General features: G+C 42.5%; 1 protein-coding gene across 10 annotated transcripts in view; it reads right to left on the reverse strand.

The window, feature by feature from the left end:
- KIF1B (kinesin family member 1B) overlaps positions 1 to 11,132 on the reverse strand; it is a 94,085-nt gene extending 82,953 nt beyond the window's left edge. For 9 of the 10 annotated variants that reach the window (XM_032201597.1, XM_032201594.1, XM_032201590.1 and 6 more), the window contains exons 1-2: positions 10,927 to 11,132; positions 4,355 to 4,541 (exon numbers count right to left, since the gene is read on the reverse strand). In XM_032201597.1, coding sequence (XP_032057488.1) covers positions 4,355 to 4,460 — 106 coding nt within the window. In that variant the 5' untranslated portion in view covers positions 4,461 to 4,541; positions 10,927 to 11,132. The remainder of the gene's footprint in view (positions 1 to 4,354; positions 4,542 to 10,926) is intronic. The other variant, XM_032201589.1, reaches the window with a different exon arrangement.
- Between the last annotated feature and the right edge of the window lie 142 nt (positions 11,133 to 11,274).

The raw sequence follows: 11,274 nt of genomic DNA on the forward strand, positions 1-11,274 counted from the left end.
ACTAAACTGCATTAGGGTTATCTAAGAAGTTTCAGTCTTTTTCAGTTTTATGGGGGATTTTATCAAACTACCACCACAAACATAACTTGCAAGACCACTAACACCAAATTTCACTTGAAAGTATTCCATAATGGCAAATATGGAACAAACAATGCATTACACCATGTCAAGCTAACTGATCGTAAGGACTGCTAGCAGAGGGATCACCCCAGGGAGTTAATTATCAATATGAAAAGTCTTTGGAGCCCATTAACTTTTCCCTCAAGGTACATACATCTCTCACCAGGAACCCTGGCACTGCTGACTGGATTAGGGGCAATGCTGCAAACAGAACCATATCATGCCTAGACCTGAGAGGGTATGCGCGCACCAGATTATACTGGACTACCTGCTTGCATAGCAAGTACTTTTAAAGCATGCCTTATTTTTTTCCCTGAAGTCCTAAGTGATGATAATAAAATACAAGGAAGCTCTTTTAAGAAAAGAATCCCACTCAGTTAATGTCTTTTTAATTATTTTTATTTAATTACTTGATAGTGGCATTATGTCTTATTTTCTTGAAATAATTTCACATTCCCAAATTAACTTAAGTAGTAGGATTTTGCAGCTTCTAACATCTCCTGTCTTTAGGAATTCCTCTATTGTCTTTTATTCTTCTGTCCCCCCAGTTCTCCCTTTTCCACTGAAGAACTGACAGGATGATTCAAATGGATACCATCTGCAATCTGATACGATCTGAGCAGCACAGGCTTTCTGCCAAAATACCAGCCCCTTAATGCAGTAAGCACATGTGACTCGAGCTGGACTGCAGAATTCCATTTTTGCAATATACATTCCAGAACCAGAAAGACTCAGTGATGCACTCTGACAATGCTTTGCCTGCATGATACCGTATCACTGCAGCTCACCACCTTCCACAACCGTAAAGGAAAACAAAGACTTTATAATACAAGACAAAAAATGTTTCTGATTTCAGAATTTCCATATTCTGCACCCTTGAGACAGAAACACAGAAATCCTGCCTGCTCACAGTAAGAGCACTTCTTGCAGGAGCACTGCTGTATTCATTACTTTCAGGTTTAGTTACTTTTGTGTATTTCATTAGTTCAATTGCTGCACCACAAACCACATGTCAAGTGATTTCTATATGTTTCAAGTTTAAATGTGGATTGTTGAAACAGAAACAGAAACATTTCCTTGTTAACTGACTTAACTGTCACTGCATCATTAGTGTTCTTAACATAGCAGGGTAAAGCACTTTGCAAGAACTTTCTCTGACATTTTAAGAAACAGAACTACAGCTTGTCAGCTACACTGACATTTTTTAAATACTGAGAATTTTTAGAAATCAGAGTTTCCCTACAGACCTCGATTAAAGGCCTTGACCACATACAAGTAACCTAAAAGCCAAGGCCAAGTTAATTCTGGAGGAGACCTGAAGCTTGCAAAATTACACTTGTTTTGTTTCGAATGCAAAGTTAAACCACAGAACGAAACTGAGAATAAGATTTCTAGCCCAGGAGAATGCTATATTTTGCCGGCAAGTCCCCCATGAATAGCAGGCACTCCAAAAAGTATAAACAGCTGAATTCACACAAAAACTGACAAACAAAAGCAGTACATCAGGAAACAACCCTGAATTCCAGCATTCCAACTTCAACAATACTTGATTATGGATGCCTCACAAAACATTTTCTGCATGCATTCATTAGGAAAGGATAAATGGAGCATACCTGTGACATACTTATCTACATTTCTATACTGCTCTTCTTAAAATAACACTGAGTGATTCACTTTGGTTTCACTATAGCACAGTTTCTGCCTATATTGCCAGTATAGTTACAAAACTCAGACTTGGATTCTATTTAAACTCAGGATTCACTCAGCTTGGCCAATCAATACAGAAGAAAATAAGGCTCAAGTAGCAGGCAAAATCCCTTCTTGGTCATCCGACTTCACACTGCCTCATGAATCCTGTTCATCACAATAGTCTATTCAACTTTAATTCCAAGATAAGGGAACCTGAACTGCCTTGGAGGCTTAAAGTAGTTACTATCCCGCATTCCACCAGCTTCTCAGATTTCCTGCCTGTCAACTTGACCAGTGCACAATTGAAAAAATAACCTTCTCAGAGGTAAGCTATCTAAGCCTTGTTCACTTCACCACATGGTTGAAGGTACAAGACTGGCACTCCAGTGCCTTACAAAAATTATGACTGATTCCCCTTTATTTTTCAACTGCAGCATCATACGGTGCATTAGCATCACTTTCTGTAGTCTGCTTTTAGCCAACAAGTTCCAAACTTTATAGTAATTATTTCAATAATGCAACTGAGAGGCTGCAAGATTACAGCAGTCAGAAAGAATGGAAAAAAATAGCCACAGTACTTATGCACCTAGGCTGGAAGCACACCAGAAAGATTTCAGCCTGAAGTTATGTGCATCAGACAGCTTAACTGATTTTTGAGAGGAAGATTTCTGCTCAGGTTTTTCCATCAAACAATGCCTTTTTCTTATCTTTTATCATAAGAACCTTTTCTGTTCATTGAGGGAAAATTACTCCTCTGTCTACAGCTGTCTTCTGAATGTCTCTTCAAAGAAGGGAATATGAGGAAAATAGCCCCCACACCGTAAGAACGTGTAACTACTGAAACTGACGGCTCCTTTCCCACAGCCTGTAATGGCCCCTGATGACTTAAACCTGACCATCTGTCGTATCACCCATCTTGTACCACAGCCATAAGACTCACACAGAAGGCTGCAGATTAAACATTTCCAGAATACAAAATACAGCAAAAAGCCATAAAGAAATTTCCAACGAGATAAATCACAAAGTATTTTTCTCCTTTTGAAAGCTAACACAATCTCTTGACCATTCAAGTATCTCTGCAGCGCGGCTCTAGCATTCAGAAACAGAACCGGTGGTTTTTTCTATGCTGACTTCTATAGTCGTTGACAGACAGGCTGACAGAGATTCTCTGGTCACCCTTGTCACTGTAGCACAAACAGTTTCCACAGGCTCCTGGAGTTAAGCAATCTCAAGCTTCTAAAATTATTGCCATCACGTCATGACAGCAGAGAGAAAACCTATTACAGAGGCACCCAGCAGTGCTGCTGTAGTTTGGAGCTTGGTGGCATTTCCATAATAAATGCCATCTATTGGAGCCTACAGTTCTTCCCTTCTCGCTGTTTCGGTCTGAAAGTTGGCAGGCAGTGTTTGGATACAAGGTCCTGCTTCTACATAGGAACACTTCTAAACACTTTTTTTCCCCTCATTTTAAATGGAATCTTGAAAATCCAGCTCAAAATTGTCTCTCCAGGAAATATTCCACAGAAGGTCTGAAGATAAAAAGTCACTGCACTGAAAAGCGTGAGGTCTCTTCTGCATGATGCCTCTCTTTCACTGAACCACAAACATTGTACAGGATCTGACTGACACCACAGATACCATTGCATAAGCAGAGTGAAGTACAGCCTCAACTAAAAGGGAAATAAAAAGCAGGGGGGGCGTATGTAACCTTTCTATTAACAGCAAATACGCAACTAATCACAGGGAAATAACTCAGCACTCTTAGAATGTTACTTCCTTAAGGTACGTGCAAGACATGACTTCATTACCCGACAGTAAAAAAACTACCATCAGAAGATCCATTTATAGGTATAGCTCAGTCTACACAACACTGCAGAAAATTGTACCAATATTTTCAGAAGCACATAAAAATCAATTAATGGTGTGTCCATATTCAGTTTCCCATAAGAAGAATGTTCTCCTCCTAATCTGATCCACATTAATTAGTTAATAAACCTAACACTTCTAATTGGTTAGAGGAGTCCATTGCTCTGCCATCTAGTCTGGAAAGCATAAAACCTGGTATTTTTTTCCCTCAGTTGTCTCACTCCAACTATGCTCCTAAACAAAAGCACAGACTGCCAAATAAGCAAATTAGGAAGTAAAGCAGCAGACCCGAGCATGAGATATACCACAAGCATTATCATCTGGCGGCCTACCACATCCCTGTATCTGTCAGTCCACGTGATATTCCCACATACTGAAGTTAACCAAAAAGGTTTTCACTTCTGTATCCTAATTTTCCTGCAGAATTCACAAGTCACCGCAAGCACACACCGTAAGCAACAGCACTAAAATCAAGACACTCATGACTTAGACTTTCTAGTGAAATCCAGAGATAATTTAGTTTGCAATGACAGCCTCAGAGGAGATGAAGGTTTCCTAACAGGGTAATTCTAGATGATGTAATGTACACAGAACAAGTTTAGTCTGATAAAAAGAATACAATTAAGCAGAGAGGGAGAGGAGAAAGAGAGACTCCCTCATGCAATTAAAATAAACTTACTGGTTGAGTTGCCTTGCATCTGGATGATACATTTGGATTCTTTGCTGGTTTCTCGGGAGTTGAAGGGCCGGACCCGAACAGCCACCTTCACAGAAGCCCCCGACATTCTGGTTGCTTGTAGTGCGGTCAAGAAATTAAAAGTGAAGGGGTCAGAATCCTTCCAAGTTTACCTTCTTGCTGGCGTCTTCTAAAGAAAAAAAAAAAATACACTTTGATTATTTCAGCTAGTGCTTTCACAATGCTGTTTAAAAAAAAAAAAAAAAAAATGTACATTTTTTTTGTACAAATCACTGTACAAAGTGATTTGATAACTTCAGCTCCCTTCCAGCAAACACCTCCCCCCATGCAACAAGCTGTCACTTCAAGGACAGAGCTAGAAATACACTTAACAGCACCTGTATGCTGTCTCCCTGTTCCAAAGTTTGTCACCCAAAGCAGCTTCTTTTGAAGCGTACAAACAGATTTGTTTTCATTACTTGGTTTTCTTCCGAGAAAGAAGGGACACTAATACCAACAGATCTGGTTGCAACATGTGTTAGGCTTAACCTAACAGAGATAATTTTAGCAGCAAAGATACAGCTGCTTAGATTTCAGAATGAGCTAGCTGCCATATACTACATGCCTATGTGCTCTAGCTGTCAACCCCTGCTGCCACAATGCCCTAGCAATAATAGTAAAACTAACACAAGTGAAGTGGGCCAGCCCACGCTGACTTTTAGTACACCCCATTCCGGACAAAAGGGTGCAGGCAACAACTTTAAAGAACCCTTTGCACTACTGGGAAACTCCTCAAAGAAAAAAATCTCCCTAACTAACTTGTATATCTAGCGATGAAAGGACACACTACTCCATAGGGATGAAGAGGAAGCAAAAATTATCGCCTTTAGGGTAAATATTACTATCTGTATCTTCCGCAAACGTTCACCAGTGAGTTCATCTTCATTCATTATCAAAATACTTGTTCAAATCCTCCCTACCACATCCAAATGATGCAGCACTTTAGCAGCAGGAAACCATCCATCATACCCACAACCCAAACCTCCAGGCATGTCCATCTGAGCCAGCGGTGCAATGCAGAGATGGAACAGTTTGGTTCAGTTGCATTGCCCCCAACCAGCTGATTCCATTAGAAGCAAGTTTTCCACCTGATCTACCATTAAGGAGTTTAACTTATTGCCACAGGACACTGACAGTACTGAAGTCTAACGAGGGCTCAAAAAACAGTAAGACAGATTTAAAGAAGTCATTCAAGGCCCAATAAAAAAACAAGCTACACGCCACAGGCAATCAGAACCTGGAAGAGTAGATTGAGAAGGTGTTATCTTTATATTTTAGCATTACATTTAAATACCTGTGTATGCTGAAGAAAGGATTCATGGGCTAGGTGAATTTTGGTCTGACTCAATGGAGACATCTCTAACTTGAGTCCAAGCTAACACAGGCAGAACCCTTCTCTGCACAAGTCAGCATGCCTGGCCTGGAAAACTTGAAAGCTTCTTTTATGGTTAGCTACATCCACACGCAACGAAATGCTCATTTTAGGGTTGTAATCACAATGTTACTAGATGACAATGTACTAGCAGATCAAAAGCGAAAGCATATCAGCTCTAAAGCTTTCTAGCTGGTAAAAATGCTTCTACACGCTTCGTTCAAGCGATGACACACCTTCACACAGAAGATTTTAATAAAACTGCATTCCTTCATTAATGCCATCACATGGAGAAGATGGAAATTAAATTATTCCACCAAGCAAAAGCAGCAATTTAAAGCGTTCTTTATTTTAGTCTGTACCTAAGGTGGCTCACCAGACTACATGATTAGGAACATCCATAGGAACAAGTCAACTGAATTTCAATGCCAGTGGTACAGCAAACTGGCAAGAATAACTAGTTGGGAGACAGACACACTTGAATGGCTTTAATAATCAACTTGAACCATTAGAATTCTGTACTAATGATAGCTCAAGAAGTTTCACTAAAAACCTGAACACAGACTAGAGCAGAGAGGTAATGTGAATGAATTAGCATTGTTTGCAAAGCTTCAAGGAGATTCTGTGGTTGTTTTACAGAGGTTTTGTATAACAAAGCGTGTCGAATCTGTACCTTCATTATAACCTTCCACTCAGGAGAAGTTTTGCTCTCCCTTCCTAATACAACCCTTGCATAAGTGTCTGTGCCCTCCCAGGAAAGCTAAGTGACAGACTAATCTGGATACAGCCAGCAGCATTATTCAACTGACCCCGAATATTGCTGCTACGGAACAGGAATGCTACTGAACGTGGCCAAGTCGGCATTCTGCTTCTAAAGAGTTCTATCAAGAGCAAAGTCTCTGTTATTATCGAGTTCATAGCTTAGGGGTTTACTTGGCCAGACTGCAGAAAATGATGGTTACGTGGAGTTTTCCGAGGGTGTGGCACATCACAGGAAGGGACAACAAAACACGAACTCGCAACCAATTTCACAGATTTCTCAGGATGTAGACTTTGGAAACCCCGCCTAACACCGGCTTGGTGGTTCTCAGCTGCCTTTTCTCTATCTACCCTTATTTAAGGTGAAACCATAATTTTGACACCTTGCTACAAGGACCAATAAATGAAGGTAAAGGCATTCATGAAGAGATTTAAAAACAATACAATGTAGTTTTTTCATATGATTTATGAAACTTAAGGAGCTCACATCCCTTTCACATCGAAGTCTCACATATAAAGATTTTTTTTCTGATGTACTCACAGAAATACCTCTGAGTACTACATTAATATCTACAGCTAACCAATGAATAAATACAAGAAGATGGAAAACAGATGACAGATTGAAAGAATCATCTACTTTTAAAACATTTTGAATACCTCTAAACCAGGCCAACGTTCTTCCTGCCCCCAGAAATGCCAAAGTGCTGCTGGCAGCTACTTTTTAAACAGAAACCATTTTACAACTAAGTGCACCAGAAAGCACTCCGGATGCATGCCTGGTCCATGAGACACACTTGACTGCAGCGGAGTGGAAGGCGGGCACTTAGAGGAGCTGTGTCCGTTGGAGTAGTCTGATGCCCTTCAGGGCACTCTGACTGGTTTAACTGACCAGAAAGTAAGACAACTAAGGTTGTAAATAGGTTACGTAAGAAAGTTTGTCTCTCAGTAATATACTATCTTTTGCTTCAATGCTGTTTTATAATCTATATCACACAGAGTGCAGTCCTGCAGAACTCAATCACTTCTCACCAACAAGAACTGGACGCCTGAATCCTCTACAGGAGGCAGCATCACACCACCACCAAGCTCCTCTCAATGACCCAAGCACAGAGCAGAATCCTCACTTCAGGCAAACTTTGACGTTTAAATGGCAATTAAAGGAGAAGATAAAGATTTATCTTTTACTGTGAAAATAAGTAAAATTGGATTATCTGCACACAGAGTAGAACATAGACTTATGGAGAAGAAAACAAAGCTGCCCGTAACACAATGCCATGCACTGCTAGGCACTTATTCTCCTGGTATTGATGCATTCAAAAGCATCCCAGCGTTAGCATGGAACAACAGTTCTAGAAACTCATCCTGCTGCATGGGAAACATTTCACTTATTTGGAGCTTCTCTGCTCAAATCCTTTATCTCACATGATACTGGGCTCGGATCTCTCTTCCTCCTCCTCCAGTACATATACAAAAATACCTAACACTGAAACAGAGCTTTAATAAAACAGAGATCTGCACGGTACTGAATCAAGAGCTTCTCACTTCTACTCTATTCTTTTTTAATCCTTTAAACTACCAAAACCAATAACAGAAAACAGTTGGGGGTGATATCAAAACAGGATTCATTAGCGTTTGTTGAAAGACCTCAGGAAAGGAGCCAAATCAGCTTATGGCCACCGACAAGGAAAACCCTCACAAATAAAAGTACTTTCACAAAATGCTATCCCTGCTCTTCTCAAACAGCGGCTGAAGAACAACACGGTGATTGTGCGAATGAAATGTCCTCTGAAAGTGCCTTGAGCAACCTGACTGTGTTTTCATTTCAATCAACAGAAATCATTACTCTCCAACAAGCAAACCACACGCTGAAATTAGGGGAAACTAATTTCACCAGTAAACACCAGATTCACAGCAAGAAAACATGAAAAGTACACCACCAGAGGTTCCACATGCGCCAGCTAAATGATAGCCTTGTTCGAAACCGAGCTGTGAAGAAACACTTACAGAACAGGTCGCAGAACCAACTACATTAGCAAAAAAAAATCACTGGTAGACTTTTGAAGTTACTGACTTTTTCCAACCCTATCTTTTGTGCTCATTTAAAACTACACCGCATTTAATTTTGTCTCATTCTCAACTCCACTTTTCATAGCTGTAGTAAGCAAAATGCCTACTTGCTGTTGCCCACAGATTTTTGATGTTCAAAACACCACCTCACTATGCAAGATTCAGTTTTAATTAATAAGAAAATTAACCCCAAACCGTCTAAATTGTTTTGTTTGTTTTTTAAAGTCTAACTGGTCATAATATTTTATAAAGGCATTACTGCCTTCATCATACAGAATGATACCATAAGGCAAAGCAAGATCAAGTTGAGCAGCATCACAGAATTTAGAAATAAACCACAGCTGGTTTTTCATGGTTCACATTTCCTTGCAGTATCACTTAATACTACCAAACACCATCTAAGAGTGGTAACAGGAGATGCAAATTGCAACAAAGTAAGCCTAAAAGTATAATGCAGCCTGTGGTACAGATTTAGGAGACCAATCTGAAGAACATGAAGCTGTCTGTTATATGTTCATTACAGGCTTAGAAGGCTGATGTTCATTCTGGAATGAATCATTCTCCTAACGTCTGGAAAAGAATCTACTTGCTGTATATCTTTAAATGCTTTTTCTGTATGAATCCAATTGAGAACTTAGTAAGGAAGTGAAATGCATATTTGACTTCTTGACATGATACACCACTGTCTGTAAAATGGGCAGTAGGCAGCGTCTGAGAATTTACTGAGTTCTACCAGCACAAAAGCAAACCCTACGTATTCATTTTCCACTTACTTTAAGCCATTACTTAAAAATTTCCAAAATCCACCCAATAAGCCACGTACTGAGATTTTATTACTAAAATATATCACTAAACAAGTCATCTAAATACCCTGTTCTCCTATTCAAGCTGCCAAACTCAATGATGTTGGTCAATCACCAGTCAGTCTCAAGAGATTTGGTACGTATAAACAAATAAGCTGTTCATTAAGACTTGAATCCTTGGATGTATTTGAAAGTTCTGACAAATCAATTTACAGCAAGCTACAGAGCATATTGCTCTTTCCTGAGATGGTTACTAACAAAATAGGAATTCAAAGAATCAGATTGCTATTTGTGTCTTCAGGTAAGGTTGTCTTTGTAACCACTTTTGGCTTGTTACAATGGTCAGAATCTAGATCTGTACATTCGAATAAAGAAACACACGTCACAAACAAAGAAGCATCGTTTTTATTCAACACGACCAGCCATTGTGTCATATTTGTATAGGAAACGAACAATACGGTATGCCTACCAGAGAACGTGCTAAGTTTTAAACCAAAAAAAAACGCTTTATACGCTTATCACTTAATCGCTAAACTAGCTCTAGAGAAAGGAGGGGAAGAAGCACAGCGATTGGTATGTGGAAAGTTAACAAAACAGCTGTTCAGAGCAGCAGGGCTTTATGAACAAGGGGACTGCAGGGAATCCAAATTTAGGTCCCCCACCAAGGATCAGGTAGTGCTGACAGCCTGATATATCAGCTGAACTCATACACTACGAATTGCTATCTTAGTGCTTTGGGATAAAGTGATGATGCCAGATAAAACAGCCGCGCAGAATTTGGCCACGCACTGACAAATCAAATGCTATAAACAGATGGCTCTTCACCAACACATCACTGCACAATAACGAAGAGAACTGAGTTGAGAAAGAGCTAGAAATGAAGGGAAAGATATTTTTGAAAAATACCGTGAACGTCTTGTGGTGTTTGATCCTATCTCAGAGCACAGCTCTGAATTCGGTACCTGCGTGCGGTGAATTCTTGCTGGCTGGCCTCAGCTTCATGCCCGTATTCTGCCCGCGACCCCAACCTCCCAGGCCCGCCGCCCTGCCTCAGCTCAGGGCGGATTGTCAGCTCGTCATCCCAACATGGCTGCCTCTGCTTGTGCTGTGCGGGAGCCAGGGCCGGAATGCACTACCTCGAGGTGCCCAGAACCCAAGCGGACACCCTGAAAACAGCCCTGCTCCCGGCTCCTCCTCGCAGCGGGCGGCTGGGGCTCGCCGAGGGGGCGCTCGGCGGCCCGGGGAGGATGAGGAGGAGGAAGAGGAGGAGGATGATGATGAAGAGGAAGGCGGCGGCCCCCGCGGCCGGGATGCAGGCGGGGACCAGACCGGGAAGGGACCGCGCCGCCAGGGGGAGAGGCGAAGGGAAGGGACGGCCGCGGGCGAGGAGGGGCCGGGGCCCCACAGCCCAGCCCCGGGAGCTCCCGGCCCAGCCCCGGCTCCCCCCGCGTTTCGGCACCGAGCCGCCCCCCAACCGCCCCCCCCCGCCGGGCCGCGCTCCCTCAGCGCCTCACCTGGGGGCGTCCGAAGGCCGCGGGGGGCCGCCGGCCCTGTCAGCGGCTGGGGAAGGCGGCGGGGCCGGCGAAGGGAGGGCAAAAGGCGGCCGCCCCCATCACGCTTCGCTGCTGAGGCCGAAAGGGAAGCGAAAGGAACGGGGAAAGGAAGAGAGAAAAAGGCCGCGGCCGGAGGAGGGAGCGCAGCGATGCGCACCCCACGGCGCCGCTCCCACACTGACAGGAGCGCGGCGCTCTGCGCCCGGCCCCGCCTCCGCGGGGGAGGGAGGAGAGTCCTGCCCGCCAATCGCCGCGCGCCGAGGCTCCCACCTCCCTCCCGCTCGCCAATCGCCGCGCGCAGAGCCGGCC

The sequence above is a fragment of the Aythya fuligula genome, chromosome 21, assembly GCF_009819795.1.
Source record: "Aythya fuligula isolate bAytFul2 chromosome 21, bAytFul2.pri, whole genome shotgun sequence".
NCBI classification, from domain to species: domain Eukaryota; kingdom Metazoa; phylum Chordata; class Aves; order Anseriformes; family Anatidae; genus Aythya; species Aythya fuligula.